We start from the raw sequence: 21678 nt of genomic DNA, 5'->3' as shown, positions 1-21678 counted from the left end.
CTGTTGATAAAGACTACGCAGCGCGTTGACCTCTTGTTGGCCGGAAGCAGACCGCGTAGACTTGACTCAAGTCCCAATCCTGTGCTACGACAAGCACGCACTGCGATATTATTATGGCTTGTTTGCTAGTTGGCGCGATATGCTCAGTACTCTCACCCGAGAACGGTACTTGAAGTAAGTCTATATACTGCATGCAGCGCAGCGCATACGCTAGATAAATAACACATGCACTCTACATTTACTTCATCATAGAAAGGATCCAAGAAACCGAAACCAAGGTCGGACTTGTCCCAAATAAACGTGTCAAAATGTCTGGAAAGCTGAGGGTGGGAGTGGTGTGTTCGAGCAATCAAAACAGAAGTATGGAGGCTCACGCTGTTCTAAGGTATACTTACGTGAAATAGTCAGAATGATGGTTTTATAAAAAGAAAAAAGAGGTTATTTTTTTGAACGTACCGGCACGGTCGACTCGGTCCAAACAAACTCGGTCTATCTGATGGCTGTTTTTGGCTATATTAAATTTATTCAGTCAGTAGCCAACTCGGTCCCCCAAGTCCAATTAACTGTGCGGTTAAAGTACAATGTAAATAATAGCAGCACATCGGAAATGTTCTAATAATTTTTGTTTACAAATTTTAACCAAAACCTAATTTAACTTTAGTTTATGTGTCAAAAAATACATTTTGTGTTCATTCTTGTGTTCGCTGTATTGACTTGAAGTTGAACAAGACTTGATATAAACGAATGGACAAGTTTTCGTATGGCTCCACCACTTACCATTCGATATGAAATATCTAATTAACCTTATAATAATGAGATATCCCTTTTTAAAAAAATTAGTGAAAAGTGGTTGCCATACGGAAAGTTTTTCAAAAGAATTGGGGGGGGGGGGGGGTAGTTGCGATAAGGTAACCCTCCTGAGGCAGGAGGGTTACGTTATCGCAACTAGGCGGGGGGATTCTTCCTCCCGATGATTTTATGCACAATTACTTAATTAATGAACAGACAAAGTTTAGGACAAAGTGAATGAAAGATGACTTCGGAATCGGACTGAGTTGACTTTCGACCAGTTCACTCTGACTGAGTTGGCCATGAGCTGTTGATATAATTCTTTGTGTGTGTGGTTTGTTTTCAAGAGTCATGAATTTGAAACAGTACGCTATCTTTTGATTACGAAGTGTAAGCCAATACCTGGCTACTCCTAGAACTATTTCGGTTTCGTCCGGCTATCGTCTCCCGTAAACTCATAGAGGGTCATCTGTCACGCGTTCAACGACCCATGGTTCAATGAATTTTGGAATCAGAAATCTCTTTTCTTTTTTTTAGGCTCTATGTGTCCTTTGATATATCAATGTGTATGCTTTCGACATTTTTTGCACACAGTCGTGTACATACTGGTACCCTGTGCGAGCTTCGTGGTTCCGTGTATGTTTTGTACACAAATCACGGATCATACCCGCCCTCTCGTGACGCATTCTCGCAAAACGAGGTCGGGTAATTTTCAATTATTGTTGGCAGAGGATACAGTACAGTAGATAGGGAATCTGAATATTACGGTAAGAATTTATCATTTTTAACAATTTTTGAGATTGAGGAGTGGATTCTCTGGTCGAAAGCATACACATTGATATATCAAAGGACACATAGAGCCTAACTTTGGCGAGATTAAAAAAAAAAAAAAAGAGATTTCTGATTCCAAAATTCATTGAACCATGGGTCGTTGAACGCATGACAGATGACCCTCTATGAGGTTATGGGAGGCGATAGCCGGACGAAACCGAAATAGTTCTAGGAGTAATACCTGGCATGCCTGGTGATGTTTTCAGGACTTGTAACATTTTGTATCTGCCAAACCAAAAGTCTGACTCTGAGTTTAGACACAACCGATAATGACAACATTTCCAAAAAAGGATACATTGCCCTACTTCTAGAAACTATAAGGCTCACAGGGGAGCCCTATAAGGCTCACAGGGGGGCCTTATAGTTTCTAGAAGTAACATTGCCCCAGTTACTACTGGGTCTATAATGAGTTAAAACTTGGTGTATTGTTAGGACACCACAAAGGTCTTTTTTTTTTTTTCAATTTCGTCTATCTTGGTTCTCAAGACTTGAGAACAAAGCAAGCTGCAATAAATATTTTTTTCATTTCTCTTGATGCTTGAATAAAAAAGTATCGATTAAGCTTGGGCGATATCACGATATTATCGAATATCGCGATGTTAATTTGGACACGATTTCGATATCGAATGGATTTGGTTTTAATCGAAATATCGATCCATCGCGATATATCGCGATAATCGCGATATATCGATATATCGATTAAATATCGCGGTGTATTTGCTAGCTGAGACATCTTGCACCCCATAGGTTTGGAGTAAAACCAGAAAAATAGGTCATTAGAACACCTCTCTTATGCCAGAACTGTCTCTTCTACAACTTTCACTTGGAGTTTTAAGACTGATGATGTCAAATTTCATTAATTTCGATTATATCGAATATCGCGATATATTGTCGGCGATATATCGTGAATAAAATAAATCGATATCGCCCAAGCTTAGTATCGATATATTTGCTTCAAAGACAGTTTCATAAAATAATGTTCTTTTTTCAACCACTAGAACTCACAATCACTCCAGTCAGCTTTACTTGAAATCTGATGAATCATCAATACAGGCCAGAAATTAAAAAAACCTCAAATCTGTTATCAACCAAATTCTCATATCTAGTTTTGTTTTATACATCATTTACAGTTTCGTCTGATGAAAAATAAAAATATGAAAACTATTAACAAAAAGCAACATGTACAAAATGACATCAACCTTACAACTGAAAAAAGGTAACACGGAGAATTCAATGTCGAAGATCAATCAATTAAAAACACATGATTCCAATAACAAAACAATATGGTTATTATTGATTCATTTGATCAATTTCTGCCTTTAACAAATAATGAGTTTCTTTTCTTTGTTCATAACGCACTGAGATTATAGTCCCAAGGATACAGTAAGGAACCCACGATCTGTTACTCGGACAAATCATCCAGTTGTGAGACACACATATCAACCAGACACAACAATTTTCTGAATTACATCTTGGCAAACGATTGTGTGAAACTTTCTTTTCCAAAAGTAAAAAATTGAAAACTACACATGTACATACATTGTACACTTGTATGTAATTTTCAATTTAAAATACATATTCTGATCATTTTAAGGGAATGGCAAAAACCAATAGGTTGTATAAAGAGGGAAGTTTTATTTTAGTTTGGTTAAATTCTCACAAAAGAGGAATATAATTTGGAGCTTACATTTGTTTGTGAATAGTTGTCTCCCCCTCCCCCATAGTGCCTCAAAATGCCCCTTCATTATCCGAAGTTCTTGGCAATTTGTTTATGAAACTACTTTGAAAGCTATCTTATCACAATACCATTTTAAAGATGTTTTTTTTTATTTTTTACTTTTTATATTTCAGCAAAAAAGGATTTAATGTGAAATCATTTGGAACTGGTGCCAACTGCAAGCTGCCAGGCTCAGCTCCGGACAAACCAAACATCTATGATTTTAACACAACATATGATGAGATGTACAGAGACCTGGAGACCAAAGACAAACAACTGTATCCAACAACCAAATCGATAACATATTCTACAGTTTTGCGGTTGATAAGAGCTTCTTCTTTTTTTGTCTAATGAGGGTGATTGCTGTGTAAATTAATATTTTTATTTTTTGTTTCTCTAAAAATGCAATAGCATTGTACGCACGCAATGGTAGAAAGATTTACTAAGACAACAAAATCCCCAAATTGGCACTCTCAAGTTGCATTTTGAATTGGCATTTTGAGTTGAATTTTGAGATGCATTTTGAATTGGCTTACCAAAGTGTGGTATATGTAAGATGCAGTTGTGGCGTTGGGTTATATCAAAATAAGGTGATCTTCCCATTTTTGTGGTGGAAAAAGGAGTTTCCCTCAAAAGAACATGTCAATATGCAAGTAAGTATGTCAATATGGAGTCAAGTAAGTAGTTGTTTATGAATGCTAAGTCAACGCAAGAGGCTTATCATTCATTGGTTTGCATCATAGCTCTTACTTTTTAGATATTTATTGACACAATTACATCAACCTTGTGCCCATAGTGAGGCAATGTGGTTGTGACTTACTGTTAATTACATTGAACATGTTTTGTTTAAACCCACATGTACGTGTATCAAAACAAAGGTATAAAACTTTTAAGTTGCATACATACGATGTTGCTTATTGCAATCATTTCATACCAGATTCCAAAAAGTTTTCTTGTAGTTCCAAAAAAACAACTGGAAGTCTTTAATCCCTAATTTATTTTCTTTGACCAATCCCACTTTTGTAGAAACCTAAATGAAAAAATGATTGAAACATTTGTGGCAAGTCAAAATAAATTGTTTCATGCCCAGGAAATATTTGGTGCACTCAAAATAATTATTTTGTGCCAAATAATGATTTTGAAAACAAAAAATGTTTTTGGGCGCAAAAATACTTTGTTCACTCCAAACTCTTATCCTGCACTCAAAATAAAGTTGTTGTCTGCGCTTGAATGCACAATTATTTTGTTTGCTTGAATCGATCTCAAGAACTTAAAATAAATGATTTACACTTAACAAAATAATTTCTTTCGAATGCGCTCAATAATTTTGTGAACACGCAAAATTAAGTAGTTTTTGTGCTCAAAATAATTGTTTTGAAACTTGAAATCATTTCAAGTGCACACTAAAAACATGATTTTATTAATTGTAAAATATTTTTCTACAGTTTGAGAAAAGGTAAGTGAAAAATACTGACTGTGGAAACGGATACAATATTTTATAACAATTCTTATAGACTTTTTTTTCTGTCGGACGTTAATTGTTTAACCACACCTAAATTTATGACGGTGGAAAAGACTATTTATTTAGGAGACCGTTGTCTTGTTTTATTTTGAGGTCACAAAAGTGTGTAGCAGGGTACAAGTATTAAGGCATGGTGTGCGGATGGGTTTTCTTTCTAATATTAATAGCAAAAAGGCCAATAAATCGGCTTATTCAATGGGAGACTTTCCAATGCTAGGTGGTAGCAGACTTACCAGGTAAATTTTCATTGTTTACGTAGTTCTGAACATGCGCATAACTCTGAGAACAATGGCTTTACCCGGTAAGTCTGCTGCCACCAATTGGCCCAGAAAGTCTCCTTTTGCCTGGTTTGTATGATGTAAATTTATGCATAAGATATTCACTTCTATATTGCAAAGTTTGCTTTAATCCTTGTCTCCTTTAAATCTTTTGTTTTTAAATTTAGGTATCCACATTTAATTCTGGTCATCAAATGAATATTGTAAATTAAATAAGGAAGCTAAATGTCCTTTATATTGATGTATTAAATATGTTGCACAGATGTGATTGAGCCAAAATTGCTCTCCTTGAAAACACTGCAAAAACAAATACTTAAATACATGTAGACGGTATGCTGTCCAAAGAATGATTTCCCTAAAAAACTACTATTTGAATGAAAGTATTTCATTCAAAGACACTGGACACTCTTGTTAATTACTCAAAATAATTGTAACCATACAAATTTGTTGGTAAGGAGCAGTGGAGCTCTATTGATAGTGATGGTGTGATAAACCGCTTCCTCTGAAGTAACATCAGTTTAAAAGATTTCAGGCTTGAAGGTTTTTCTGATGCATCTGAAAGCAACCAAATTGTTGCAACAAGGGTGTTTTTTCTTGCATTATTTTCTTGCATCTTCAATGACCAATTGAGCCCAAATTTTCAAAGGTTACCAAGTGAGAATACTGGTCTTTGCAGTGTCTTTAACATGAATGTACTTAAAATGTACATGTTTACCTAACATTGAAGCTGGTTTGTGATAGAATCCAATCTGTGCCATGTATTTGAGTGCCATATAACCTTACTAGAAATACTCTAATGTTTGAGGACAAAAAGAGCAACTAGTACAGGGCTATGGTTTAAGAATGTTAACATAAATATTGATGTAAAATTTGTGCTGATACCGAGTGGTGACAAAATAAATTGTTGGAACTGAGATCAATTTGACCTGTCGTTTCTTAATTGATTTTGCATAGGAAAGATGTTATGATAAAAAATATTGTTGCACCTTCGTTATTACTTGTTAAAACCAGACTGCAGAGTTGGCTAGATTATTTATTTAAAATTATAATGAACCAAAATGTTTGCGTTCTTCATAGCAGGAGTATGATTGAAAACAAAACTCTGTAATGCAATACATGTTTTAGGAAACCTGCCTGATTAACAACTCAAACCAATTTTAGTGTTTTTGGTTATGTAGATGTTTGTGACATTCATAAACATACTAACTATGTATACCATAGGTGATACAAATAATTTAGAATTTGTCTCCTAATTTACACACCTTCCTTCAATACATTGTAACTAAAACTTTTCATCTCTTTAAACATGCCACTTAAAGAAGTTGACTTGACTTGCTTTTAAGTATTCTGTGAAATGACATGATAATATAACATTAAACTGACCAGTTTTAATAGTTTGCTGAATCTAAACTAGCGGTAATCAAATAGCAAAAGACTTCAGGCCTGAAGCCTTTTATATAGGTATCTGAAAACACAAATTTGTGCAGAAAGCATGTTTTTTCTTTCATTTTTCTGTTGCAACTTTCGATGACCAGTTGAGTCAAAATTTTCACAGATTTGTTATTCTATCCAAATGTTGGCATACACCAAGTGAGAATACTGGTCTTTGACAATTATTACCAATAGGTGTCCATACCTTTAACAGTCTAATACACATCTGTAACAGATTGTATTGTACAGCAGTCACTCAACATGAGCCAGCTAACCATTTAAATGGAGCTGATTAAACACCTGTAACAAGTTAGTAAAAAGTTTTATGATAGTTTTTACCACACATTTGGACCTCTGATAATTGTATGATACACACATCCATTGACTACAACTGTATTTTCATGACTAGTCACGGCACACCCTAATTTGATGTTTTCAACATCTGCATAACCATTTATGATAGTTTAAAGAGACTGGCTTAGCCACAATGCCCATGTGGGCTATTTTACCACGGTGTCCTTTGAGTAGACTATAAGTGACCTCATTCTAGCCCCCATGTCCAGTGTTCCCGAGGACCAGTTACTTCACTCAAGATTGCTACAAGACGTCTGGCTGCTTGAGGTCATGGATAGATTGACAGTCCACTTCGATACATCACCTTTCATTGCTGTTGGTTGTTCTTTAAATCTTGTGGACAGTATGCTGTGACTGGAATCCAATCAAAGTAAGTCATTCCTTTGAAACTTTTAACAATATAAACCACAACAGTTTTATCAAAGTCACCCTTTTTCCAAATAGAAATTAGTGTTTAGAATTCAAACTCTGCCTCTAGCTACCAGGCAATCTTGGTGGTCTAGGTGGTATGACACTTGTCTAGAATTGCAAAGGTCGTGGGTTCGAATCCCACCCGAGTAATATGCCTGTGACTTTTTTTCACAGAACTCGGGTACCTACTGAGTTTACAGTGCTACACACATTGGTGTATGGGTATAAACCAAAATTTAATATTCTTTATCCCCGATGCAACTTTAACATATATTCATAAATACCTCAGACAGTTTCGCTATTTCTATTGGTGGAGAGCTCGTCACGTGGGGGTGTAAACCTTTGATAATGACCAGTGTTTATAACCAGCTGGCTTCCGCGTGTTGGGCGCACAAGATTATCAGGCGGAACGCAATTCATTGTTATAGTAACAGCGCGTAATCTGTGCACGTGTACACAACCCACGCGTACACACAACCCACGCGCACAAAGATTCATCACAAAGTTTTTGAAATTTCTTTTTCAAACCTGGAATTTTTAATTGTTGAAGTTTCTATAAATGTAGTTTTTTAACAAAAGGGCATTTATGAACTCGTTCTAAAACGTCTGTTTAAAACCTTGCAGGGTCGTTGCCGTGTGATAACACCCACCCTCACACTCTGAAAGGCCACACCCCTCACACTCGGCATACACCCACCCTCACACTCTGCATGGCCACACCCAGCCTTACACTCTGCATGGCCACACCCACCCTCACACTTTGCATTGCTACACCCACCCTTACACACTGCATGGCCACACCCACCCTCACACTCTGTATGGCCACACCCACCCTCACACTTTGCATTGCTACACCCACCCTTACACACTGCATGGCCACACCCACCCTCACACTCTGTATGGCCACACCCACCCTCACACTTTGCATGGCTACACCCACCCTCACACTTTGCATTGCTACACCCACCCTCACACTTTGCATGGCTACACCCATCTCCTCACCCTCTTCATGGCTACACCCACCCTCGCACTTTGCATGGCTACACCCACCCTCACACTTTGCATAGCTACATAACACCTACCCCCACACTCCTCATGGCTACACCCACCCTCACACTCTGTATGGCTACACCCATCCTCACACTTTGCATGGCTACACCCACCCTCACACTTTGCATTGCTACACCCACCCTTACACTTTGCATGGCTACATAACACCTACCCCCACACTCTTCATGGCTACACCCACCCTCACACTCTGTATGGCTACACCCATCCTCACACTTTGCATGGCTACACCCACCCTCACACTTTGCATTGCTACACCCACCCTTACACTTTGCATGGCTACATAACACCTACCCCCACACTCTTCATGGCTACACCCACCCTCGCACTTTGCATGGCTACACCCATCCTCACACTTTGCATGGCTACACCCACCCTCACACTTTGCATGGCTACACCCACCCTCACACTTTGCATTGCTACACCCACCCTTACACTTTGCATGGCTACATAACACCTACCCCCACACTCTTCATGGCTACACCCACCCTCACACTCTGTATGGCTACACCCATCCTCACACTTTGCATGGCTACACCCACCCTCACACTTTGCATGGCTACACCCACCCTCACACTTTGCATTGCTACACCCACCCTTACACTTTGCATGGCTACATAACACCTACCCCCACACTCTTCATGGCTACACCCACCCTCACACTCTGTATGGCTACACCCATCCTCACCCTCTTCATGGCTACACCCACCCTCACACTTTGCATTGCTACACCCACCCTTACACTTTGCATGGCTACACCCACCCTTACACTTTGCATGGCTACATAACACCTACCCCCACACTCTTCATGGCTACACCCACCCTCACACTCTGTATGGCTACACCCATCCTTACACTCTTCATGGCTACATAACACCCTCACACTCTGTATGGCTACACCCACCCTCACACTTTGCATTGCTACACCCACCCTTACACTTTGCATGGCTACATAACACCTACCCCCACACTCTTCATGGCTACACCCACCCTCACACTCTGTATGGCCACACCCATCCTCACCCTCTTCATGGCTACACCCACCCTCACACTTTGCATGGCTACACCCACCCTCACACTTTGCATTGCTACACCCACCCTTACACTTTGCATGGCTACACCCACCCTTACACTTTGCATGGCTACATAACACCTACCCCCACACTCTTCATGGCTACACCCACCCTCACACTCTGTATGGCTACACCCATCCTTACACTCTTCATGGCTACACCCACCCTCACACTCTGTATGGCTACACCCACCCTCACACTTTGCATTGCTACACCCACCCTTACACTTTGCATGGCTACATAACACCTACCCCCACACTCTTCATGGCTACACCCACCCTCGCACTTTGCATGGCTACACCCACCCTTACACTCTGCATGGCTACACCCACCCTTACACTTTGCATGGCTACATAACACCTACCCCCACACTCTTCATGGCTACACCCACCCTCGCACTTTGCATGGCTACACCCACCCTTACACTCTGCATGGCTACACCCACCCTCACACTTTGCATGGCTACACCCACCCTCACACTTTGCATGGCTACACCCACCCTTACACTTTGCATGGCTACACCCACCCTCACACTTTGCATGGCTACACCCACCCTCACACTTTGCATGGCTACACCCACCCTCACACTTTGCATGGCTACACCCACCCTCGCACTTTGCATGGCTACACCCACCCTCACACTTTGCATGGCTACACCCACCCTCGCACTTTGCATGGCTACACCCACCCTCACACTTTGCATGGCTACACCCATCCTCACACTTTGCATGGCTACACCCACCCTCACACTTTGCATTGCTACACCCACCCTTACACTTTGCATGGCTACATAACACCTACCCCCACACTCTTCATGGCTACACCCACCCTCGCACTTTGCATGGCTACACCCATCCTCACACTTTGCATGGCTACACCCACCCTCACACTTTGCATGGCTACACCCACCCTCACACTTTGCATTGCTACACCCACCCTTACACTTTGCATGGCTACATAACACCTACCCCCACACTCTTCATGGCTACACCCACCCTCACACTCTGTATGGCTACACCCATCCTCACACTTTGCATGGCTACACCCACCCTCACACTTTGCATGGCTACACCCACCCTCACACTTTGCATTGCTACACCCACCCTTACACTTTGCATGGCTACATAACACCTACCCCCACACTCTTCATGGCTACACCCACCCTCACACTCTGTATGGCTACACCCATCCTCACACTTTGCATGGCTACACCCACCCTCACACTTTGCATGGCTACACCCACCCTCACACTTTGCATTGCTACACCCACCCTTACACTTTGCATGGCTACATAACACCTACCCCCACACTCTTCATGGCTACACCCACCCTCACACTCTGTATGGCTACACCCACCCTTACACTTTGCATGGCTACACCCACCCTTACACTTTGCATGGCTACATAACACCTACCCCCACACTCTTCATGGCTACACCCACCCTCACACTCTGTATGGCTACACCCATCCTTACACTCTTCATGGCTACACCCACCCTCACACTTTGCATGGCTACACCCACCCTCACACTTTGCATTGCTACACCCACCCTTACACTTTGCATGGCTACATAACACCTACCCCCACACTCTTCATGGCTACACCCACCCTCGCACTTTGCATGGCTACACCCACCCTTACACTCTGCATGGCTACACCCACCCTCACACTTTGCATTGCTACACCCACCCTTACACTTTGCATGGCTACATAACACCTACCCCCACACTCTTCATGGCTACACCCACCCTCGCACTTTGCATGGCTACACCCACCCTTACACTCTGCATGGCTACACCCACCCTTAACACTTTGCATGGCTACATAACACCTACCCCCACACTCTTCATGGCTACACCCACCCTCGCACTTTGCATGGCTACACCCACCCTTACACTCTGCATGGCTACACCCACCCTCACACTTTGCATGGCTACACCCACCCTCACACTTTGCATGGCTACACCCACCCTTACACTTTGCATGGCTACACCCACCCTCACACTTTGCATGGCTACACCCACCCTCACACTTTGCATGGCTACACCCACCCTCACACTTTGCATGGCTACACCCACCCTCGCACTTTGCATGGCTACACCCACCCTCACACTTTGCATGGCTACACCCACCCTCGCACTTTGCATGGCTACACCCACCCTCACACTTTGCATGGCTACACCCACCCTCGCACTTTGCATGGCTACACCCACCCTTACACTTTGCATGGCTACACCCACCCTCGCACTTTGCATGGCTACACCCACCCTTACACTCTGCATGGCTACACCCACCCTCACACTTTGCATGGCTACACCCACCCTCACACTTTGCATGGCTACACCCACCCTCACACTTTGCATGGCTACACCCACCCTCACACTTTGCATGGCTACACCCACCCTTACACTTTGCATGGCTACACCCACCCTCACACTTTGCATGGCTACACCCACCCTTACACTCTGCATGGCTACACCCACCCTTACACTCTGCATGGCTACACCCACCCTCACACTTTGCATGGCTACATAACACCTACCCCCACACTCTTCATGGCTACACCCACCCTCACACTCTGCATGGCAACACCCACCCTTACACTCTGCATAGCTACACCCATCCTCACACTCTGCATGGCTTCACCTACCCTTACACTCTGCATGGCTACATAACACCTACCCCCACACTCTTCATGGCTACACCCACCCTCGCACTTTGCATGGCCACCCTCACACTCAGCATGGCCACCCTCACTCAATGTTATACACAGGCAGTATTTCTAAACTTTGTGGTCTGCTTAAAGGGTTTTGGTACTTTTTAAACAATGTCCACAGATTTACATTAAACTTAAACAGTTTGAAGATAATGGTAGAAGAAAGCTTCCGTTAAAATATTACTTAGTGAGGTGCTGTAGTTTTTGAAAAATGAGCCAAACAATGTCACAAAACTTATTTTAGTCTCGGTCTTAGCATGTAAAAACGTATTTGCCAGTTATGGTTGTTGTTCCATAACTTACCATAACTGGTTAATACGTTTTTACATATAATTTTCCTCTCACTGATAGACTGAGACGAAAATTGTTTTCAGGACATTGTTTTACTCATTACCCAAAAACTACAGCACCTCAGCAAGTAATATTTTAAGGGAAGCTTTCTACCGTCATTATCTTACTGAGTAAGTTTAATGTAAATCTGTGGACATTATGTTTTGTGTTAAAAAAAGGTACTAAAATCCTTTAATAACACCCCATCCCCCACAATAAGAAAAAAACAAATTGAAAAACAAACAAACAAACAAACAAACAAACAAGCAAGCAAGCAAGCAAGCAAGCAAGCAAGCAAGCGAGCCAGCAAACAAGCAAACAATCAAACAAACAAACAAACAAACAAGCAAACACGCAAACAAAGTTAAGGAAAAAGGGAGCTCTGTAAGGACATTTTGCAGCAGGTAAATCCATGTTTTTTCCGTGATAGTAGTGGGGGTGAGGGATGGGTTAATAAAGGAGTGTTGTTATTGCTGGGTAAAATTTGAAACCTAATCGGCAGGTTAGGAATGTGTACTACCCTGGGTTTTAAACAAAAATAAAATTTCGTACGTGATTGGGAATTTTATTTAGGGAATCAATGTGTGGTGAAGAGGTTTTCAACTAGTGGTTTAAAATCGCCGAGGCCTTGTTCTTGATAATTTTACCGAGACGAAGTTGAGGTAAATTATCAAGAACTATAGGCCTCGGCGGGTTTAAACCACTAGTTGAAAACCGATTCAACACACTTTGAATCCCATTCATAAATACCTTTTCGGTCCAAAAACATGAACACTTTTTGGACAAAAGTAAAATAAATGCTAAAATTATAATTTTTCAATGATTTCTTTCAACACAACACCCCTCCAGCTATGAAATGGTAAGGCCCTCTGGTAAACAACTCCTTATAAGGAGATTGCTGTGCGCGTATCGCGTGATGTGGCACAACGTCCCTGCTGTTGCTCTCGACCAATAGAAATGAAGAAACTGTCTTATAAGCACAGGTGCAAGCTCGCGTGTCACGTTCATGTTTCAACACTTTTTTACTGCGTTATATCATCCGTTATAACACCCCCACGTGATGCCCTCTCGACCAATCAGAATGGATAAATTACTGTCTTAGGTATTTATGAATGCTGGATAAAATTTGAAACCTAATCGGCAGGTTAGGAAAGTGTGCTCCCAGGTTTTTAAACAAAAATAAAATTTCGTACTGACTTCATGTAGAACCCACGCCCCGCCCGACACCCAGGAAAAGAAAGAAAACAAATTCAGCATCAAACTGTGTTTCCTCTAAGATTTTGGCGATAGACCTTTGTTATGTTTTACTACAGCTAGAATTTACATTATATATAGGGACACGTTGCCTTGGTTGGATCGGTCGAGTTGGTCTATGAAAAGCGGTTGAAACCGTCTGTTGCTGTTACATGCATATTGTTAGAAAGGTGGTTTGGAAGTAGAATACAATGATCCACACAAATATGCCTCGAAATTGCGTGATTTTCCTTTTACTTCGAACTATTACGGTCGGCCATTTTATGAAGTCAAAAACTTGACTCCACCAAATTAAAAATGGCGTGCCGCGTTAGTTAACGACGTATAGGAAAAACATGCAATTTCGAGGTATGTTTGTGTGGCTCGTTATAACTTTTAAAACATATTTCTTACCATATACATTTTATTACAAACGGTTTCAAATGCTTTTCGTGGACCAACTCACCCGATCCAAGGCAACGTGTCCCAATTAACTTATAGCAATATTAATGCAAAAACAAGAACAAGACCGCGCCATCTTTCAAGAAAAGTATTTGTGTCATGTTGTTTGAGTAATATTGTGAAACTAACGTACTTTTCCCTCTTTTTTTGTTTTGTTAACGGTACAGGTATTTAATGTGTAATCTGCTGTTTTCAAGAAGCTTTATTGCATGTCAATGCTGGCTTTTGACTAAAGTATAGGCTTTTGTTGGGCGAAATACTAATTCCATCATTCATCGATGTTTGGGGAAACATTACCGTATTTAATGGTAATTATTACCAAAAGTAAAAATAACACTGAAGTAAACTGACACCTTTATTTGTGCATATCTGTGTTGCGTATTTCCTTGACCAACCCTTTTACATCAGCTACACACGAAATGGCATCTTGTCTATGCTTGATAGAAATAGACGAATCAAAAAACGACCTGAGAGGTTCCAGAATAGCAAGGAGAAGTTTGACTTAGTCGTAACGGCCGAAGAAAGAGTCTACGACCAAGTTTTAGAAGGTATTTACAATAAATTGGCAATGCCAATTGTCCGTCCCTTTGTCTTTACACGTTATTTTGAAACCGCCGTATGTTTGTTCTTGTTAAAGGAACACGTTGCCTTTGATCGGACGAGTTGGTCTTTTAAAAGCAGTTGAAACCGTTTGTTATGAAATACATATGGTTAGAAAGATATTTTAAAAGTAGAATATAATAATCCACACAAGTATCACTCGAAATTGCACGGTTTTCCTTTTACGTCGCGAACTAACACGGTCGACCATTCTTGACTCCCATAAATGGCCGACCGTGTTTCTTCGCGACGTATAAGGAAAACCGTGCAAATTTGAGTGATACTTGTGTGGATTATTATATTCTATTTTTAAATTATCTATCTAACCATTTGCAATTCGTAACAAACGGTTTCAAACGCTTTTCAAAGACCAACTCGAGAGATCCAAAGCAACGTGTTCCTTTAAGCGCTTCGAGACTATAAAGTGTGAGGCGTTATATAAAAGCAGTGTATCATTATTTTTAAGGAAAATGTCAAATCAATTTTGTGAGAAAAAAAGGACAAACATTTACACTTAAAAAACAGGCCAACAACCAAACGAAAGAACGCACAGAACAAACAAGCAATCAAACGCCCATAAACAGAAAAAAACAACAACATGCAAACTATAAACAAGACACAAAATTAACGAACTACAAAAATGAAAACATGGACACTTGTCCCCAAAGGACCCCAGACAAGATAAACATTTTTTGTTTAGAGCATAACTGCCAGAAAAGAATCTTGTGTGAATATATGGCAACTTTTAGTTTGCCTTCACGATTGGTTCTTTTTTCCCTGGTTATTTCAGAGTGAAATTTAAATATGACGACATTGCATTTCCATAAATGACAAGTCTTTATGCGTTCCAAAAGGGAAAAATGTTGAAAAGCGGGAATGAACCAAAACATCCCCGTATGAAAACGAACGTCCCCATCTTTTTCACAATGATGTCATCGGCTATTTAGAATGTGTTGGCGATGTCAATCTTCACCTTTATACACCTTAATTAAATCAACCAATTGAAAAAAAATAACAGCAAAAAAACCCAAAACAAAAACTATAATTATATAATATGCCTACCTTGGGATAACGCAATTGCATATTTTAACATGTTTCCATAACAACACTGTTGTTATGGAGACCAGTTTTGAGAACTTAAAGTAAAAGTTACAGCTGATTTTCTACACCTTCCGCCAAGGTAGTAGTAGCAGTTTTCAGGTTCTTTGTAATTCAATTCTTTTCAAAAAGTGTCCCGAAAGACCAGATAAATCTACTCTGCGGTAGTAGAATATACAAGACAGTTCTCTAAAGACAAACTCTACCTGGCAAGTAGATACACACATGGTGTTTACCGCAAACCAAATATTGATACCTCACCATGCAATGCAAATCATCATATAACACCATATTGTTGATGTTTTAAAGCCATTATACACTTTCGTGTATCACAACTTATATATAAAATAACAAACCTGTGAAAATTTAGGCTCAATCGGTCATGAGTTTACGCGCGTTTCGCCGTGTCATGACATGTGTTTAAAATAAATCCGTAACTCTCGCTATCGAGAATTGATATTGTTTTAATGTTTTCTCAAAAAGTAAAGCATTTCATGGAACAATATTTCAAGAGAAGTCTTTCACCATTATCTTCTGTAAACCCTATGAATTATTTGTAAATCTGTGATTTTTTAAATTTTTTATTTCTGTACCGGAAAGTGTATAATGGCTTTAATTACTGAACAGTATTGAAACGTATCTTTACTAAGAACATTGCTTAGTGAACCGGAAGGCGACATCAATACGCATGGTTATACAATTACTAATTATTGAACACCTTGTATCTTTTGCAGATTTCAATTCAAGAGTGCAGGAAACGATGGACCCAGTACACGTGGTGAATATTGAAATTATGGATAACCACGAAGAGGCAACGTTAGGGGCCTTCGTCATTTACCAGCTTTGCCAAAAAGTAAGAATTAAAGTAAGCTTTATGTTATTTATTTTGGTTCATCGAACAGATATTACCGGTAAATACCGTAATTACCGGTAAGAATTGACACTATTTGTTGTTACTCAAAATAATTGTCAGCATAAAAACAGTAATTCGTAACAAGCAATGGCGAGCTGTCGATATTATAAAACATTGTGAGAAACGGCTCCCTCTAAAGTATAAAGTTTTGGAGAATGAAGTAAATTTCTCACTAAATAGAATTGAATTTGAGACCCGCTGAGGTCTTGAATTCAGTCATCTGAAAGCACACAACTTTTGCGACAATGGTGTTTTTCTACCATTTCTCTCGCAACTTCGACGTCCAATGAGTCAAAATTTTCACAGGTTTGTTATTTTATACATATGTTGAGATACAACAAGTGACAAGACTGGTCTTTGACAATTACAAAAGGTGTCCATTGCCTTTAAAAACGTATAAAATAGTGTTTGGTTACATATTTTAACAATATTCCATGTTGGGTTTTCTTTTCTTCCAGCTTGAAAAAAGTACGGACCTTGACCAGGAAATAGACGAACTGTTGCTCCAGTTTGAGAGGAAATGCAACCGAGACATCCTTCACACTGTTTGCTTTTATTGACCGGTTAATTACAACACCAAGGGACCTATATACTTTACTGCCTATGTATGTTGCTCTGAAGAGCTGTGATGTCACTACTTTATCGGCGGGAGTATTTAGTGTTTAGAAATGGTTGGGACATCATCACACAATTGACTGTGATTATGTGTTTGCAATGTAAGTCTCAGCTTGTTGTTGCGATGTCATATTATGTTACATATTATTAAAATATTGGCTACTAAATGAGGGGCTCAGTTACAATTACAGGCCCAAAGATGTCAAAACCATGACTACTCAGTTTTGCCTCGGGCATAGTCATGGTTTTGACACCACCGATGGCCAACTATAGTTTTAACTGTGCCCCGATTATTAAGCAGCCAAAATTTATTTATATACCGAATAATAACTTGATTTTTCAAATCAATGACCCTGACTGTACGGTGAAAGTTCGTCTGCGAAGAAAGGTCGCAGTTCGCTAGTCGTATACATGTACAGTATACACACGAGCGACCTGTTATTTGCGACTGTTTCTTTATTTTGAGGGCGAGCACAGTTGAATGCTGTGCCCCAGGCACAGATATCTATGACGTCATCTCCAAGCTATGTGACACAATTTTTAACAAATCAGATTAGAGGAATCTATTTGAGGTATATTATTAACTATGTCACATTTTTATATAACATACATTTTTAAACACTACTGGGCGTGTCCCGGGCTTTGATGAAGCGAAGATGCATAAGAATCTACTCTCTTAATATAAAAGAGTGAAAAACCACTCGTTTTGTCCGCCATATCACTCTTGCAAAGAGCCATATGAAAACGGCGGAAAACTCTTTTTAGAGAAAGACGTGTACTTTCAACTCGACTTAGAGTAAAGTTCGTTCACATTTCACTAGAAAAGTGACACATTTTGACTTTCACTCTCAAAAGAGCGAAAATGCCACCACTCGGACAAGAGAGTAAAATGTTCACTCTTTTACATTAAGAGAGTAGACTTTACAAACAAAAACATCAGATTCACCACAATGTCAAGAGAACGTGACTTGTGCAATTTATCCGCACATTATTTGTGAGACTTGTAAACTCATTTAACATTGGATTTAACTTGAGCATAATTCTTTTCGTGAACCCACGGACGTATGCACATAATGAAAGAACAAAGTGATGTCAGAATAATTATGCGACCTGACTAGAAAGGGCTTCCAAATTATAAACGTCCACAATAAACTCAAATACAAATTGGACTATAACCGTATTGTCAAAGAAGAAAGCTTATAGGTCACATTGTGAGTCTAAAATTTGACAGAGAAAGTCACAAGATCATGACAGCTACTTTTTTTAATTCCAGTCAATAATGTTTTTTTGTTTAGGAGATTTTTGATGAACCATATTAAACTCTAACCCTTTACATTTGTTATGACGTCATGCATAAGTATTAAGAGAGGCGTATAAGTTATCAATTAAGGAAGCCGCTGTGGCCGCTATACGCCTCTCTTAATACTTATGCATGACGTCATAGTTCTTACCCAAAATGAGGCTATGGGTGCACTTCCCCCATCACTTGCAGTGGCTGCGCCCATCGCCTCGTTTTGAGTTAGCATTGTGACGTACCTCATGCATAAATATTAAAGGCAGTGGACACTATTGGTAATTGTCAAAGACTAGCCTTCACAGTTGGTGTACCTCAACATATGCATGAAATAACAAACCTGTGAAAATTTGAGCCCAATCGGTCATCGAACTTGCGAGATAATAATGAAAGAAAAACAACCCTTGCAAAACGAAGTTGTGTGCGTTTAGATGGTTGATTTCGAGACCTCAAGTTCTAAACTTGAGGTTTCGAAATCAAGTTTGTGGAAAATTACTTCTTTCTCGAAAACTATGGCACTTCAGAGGGAGCCGTTTCTCACAATGTTTTATACCATCAACCTCTCCCCATTACTCGTCACCAAGAAAGGTTTTATGCCAATAATTACTTTGAGTAATTACCAATAGTGTCCACTGCCTTTAAGAGAGGCGTATTCTTGGAATTATAAACTCGCATCACTCAGAGATAAAGAATAGAATAACTAGATCGGCCACGCGTACATTTTCTGTGCGTTGCCGTCAGCACGTGACTTTTTGCCGTCAGCACGCGACATTTAGCGCGTCAAAGGCATATCTCCCGTGTTCATTTTCGCGCGTCGCCTTTCGAACGTGAAATTTTTACCGCGTCCATGGCGAACCAAAACTTGTTCTACACAGGCAATGGCGCGTATGTACGCGCGGCCGATCTAGTTATTAAAATTCTACATCTATGGCATCACTTCCTGCACGCGCGTACACTCCCTGCCTGGATGTGGCTCCCCCATTATGATACATTAGCGAGATTTATAACACCCCTTGCAAGTATTCTGCCTGCTCATTGGTTTAGAGCGCGTCACATGACATGTCTTAGTTTTGCTAGACGACGGCCGTGTGATAGTGCGTCGGTTTGCCACGCGCTAGTCCGAAGACTAGCACACGGCGTGCAGTACCCAGACGTCCGTTGCGTGTACGAGGATGACAAATAAATAGTCTGTAACCATTTCGGATTGCACGACACTACATGCAGCACAGTAAAAGTGTTTGCAATCTGTATTCGCGTCGTCCGTGGATTGTAGCATTCAGGTCTGTAACTTAATAATAATAGTACAGTATTTAGAAATGTTTGGGGTGTTATAAAACAAATATTGACTGCTTTTACTCGTGCAATGGTTAAAAACTATGACTCCCTCGGTGATCCCCGTAGCGTTCTATTTTCTAAAATAGAACGCTCCCGGGGATCACCTCGGGAGTCATAGTTTTAACCATACCACTCGAAGCAGTCAATATTTGTATAAAAGCCGCACGTCACGCGAGCAAAAACGTAAACGTGGACGTAAAAAAAAGTGTTTTGTTTCTAGGTAACGTCACCAATTTTGGCTTATTTTATGTTCACGTATGACGACTGCACGTATGTACCTGACGTGAAAAATGGTAACTTCACGTATGCTAAAAACGTGAGATTTTAATGACACATTTCTGACGTTCACGTTCACATTGCTCGTGCATTAGTAGTCGGGGAGAGTTTATAATGGACCCTTCCCATGAAATATGCTAATTACATTCACGCATGCGTACAGACCCTGTTGGTTGGCAAACGCCATAGAGTTGTGCACTAAGCAGACGCGCAATCGCGTCTGTGTCACGCACCCATTAGCCGTGTACAAAACAGCGCGATGTTCCCTCATTTTGCCAACCAAAACGTTAGTGCGCACGCGCTATGTGCAATTTACATATTTCATGGGAAGGGTCTATTACATGTGTTTATGACGGCACCGCCCCTTTAATACCTTTTTATTGAAATACAGGTTGTTTTAGAACTGGCAGAGGTGCGTTCCACTCGCGCAAACGACTCGCAACTGTTCGCGCAAACGTTTTTTATCTTTTGAACGATTGGTGCGTATACGCGATGTCAATATGGCGGCGCCCTGAAATGAAGATGGCGCTCGCCAACCAAACGTAGGTCTTTTTTATTACTTTGTTTTTGCTGCAATAGTCATCTTTTTGACATTAATACATCAACTAATTACCTTTGTTATTCCAAATCTGCATTATCATCCACCGAAAATACAATGTAATTATGTTTGTGAAAAGGAAATAATACCGTATGCTTGTTGTCCGCCATTTTAAAAAACCACTCGCCAACACCTCAGAAGTATGTTCGCCTAAAGTTGCCAACGGTGGCGGCGAACAACTCGTTCCACTTGAAATTGTTGGCGAACGTGCGCAACTGTTGGCAACGTTTGCGCGAGTGGAACGCACCAATGTTCTTATTTGCCCAAAGTTTTAAGATTAGTTATAACGTACATGTATGTTTACTGGAATTTAATGTAGTTGTATGAGTTGTATTTTCGCTTCATACGCAACTTTTTAAAAACATGCATATTTTCATTAGGGATTAACAGTGTAATAAAAACCACCTTTAAGAAAGAAAAACAAATCCGATAACATCATTTGAGTTTTCTTTCTCCGTTGTTTCTGCGGGGGTGCATGCGCAGTAGCAATCGCTGCGGGCATTGCGTGGTGCTGCCATAGATATAGAATATAATACCAATTTATTAATAGAGATGGAATTAAAATCGAATAATACCCATAGATAACGACTCGGCCGCGAGTCAGCTAGTGGGGGTCACGTGCTTAAGGCGACGCGCAGTGCACAGGTTCGGCCAATGAACGGCCGCTCTTTACCTCTAGGTGTGTGAGGGGGAGGCCGCCCTTGTATGACATCACGAAATTGGCATTGTATTT

General features: G+C 40.4%; 1 protein-coding gene across 1 annotated transcript; it reads left to right on the top strand.

The window, feature by feature from the left end:
- Positions 1 to 242: 242 nt before the first annotated feature.
- On the top strand, positions 243 to 21345 carry LOC139950597 (RNA polymerase II subunit A C-terminal domain phosphatase SSU72-like). The gene is made up of 5 exons (XM_071949353.1): positions 243 to 385; positions 3472 to 3615; positions 14625 to 14764; positions 16649 to 16767; positions 17286 to 21345. Exons 1-5 carry the CDS (start codon positions 309 to 311, stop codon positions 17385 to 17387), a joined length of 582 nt encoding a protein of 193 aa, XP_071805454.1. The 5' UTR covers positions 243 to 308; the 3' UTR covers positions 17388 to 21345.
- The last annotated feature ends 333 nt before the right edge of the window (positions 21346 to 21678 follow it).

This window comes from Asterias amurensis, chromosome 18, assembly GCF_032118995.1.
Source record: "Asterias amurensis chromosome 18, ASM3211899v1".
Taxonomy (NCBI): domain Eukaryota; kingdom Metazoa; phylum Echinodermata; class Asteroidea; order Forcipulatida; family Asteriidae; genus Asterias; species Asterias amurensis.
Note: the sequence above shows the minus strand (reverse complement) of the source record. Positions and strands in the feature narration are given on the sequence as shown.

Excerpts from the sequence above, each read along its gene's own strand:
- LOC139950597 (XM_071949353.1), top strand. The coding sequence starts at position 309 with ATGTCTGGAAAGCTGAGGGTGGGAGTGGTGTGTTCGAGCAATCAAAAC. Across the intron at positions 386-3,471 it reads GAGGCTCACGCTGTTCTAAG|CAAAAAAGGATTTAATGTGA; the intron begins GTATACTTACGT and ends TTTATATTTCAG. Across the intron at positions 14,765-16,648 it reads CTACGACCAAGTTTTAGAAG|ATTTCAATTCAAGAGTGCAG; the intron begins GTATTTACAATA and ends TATCTTTTGCAG.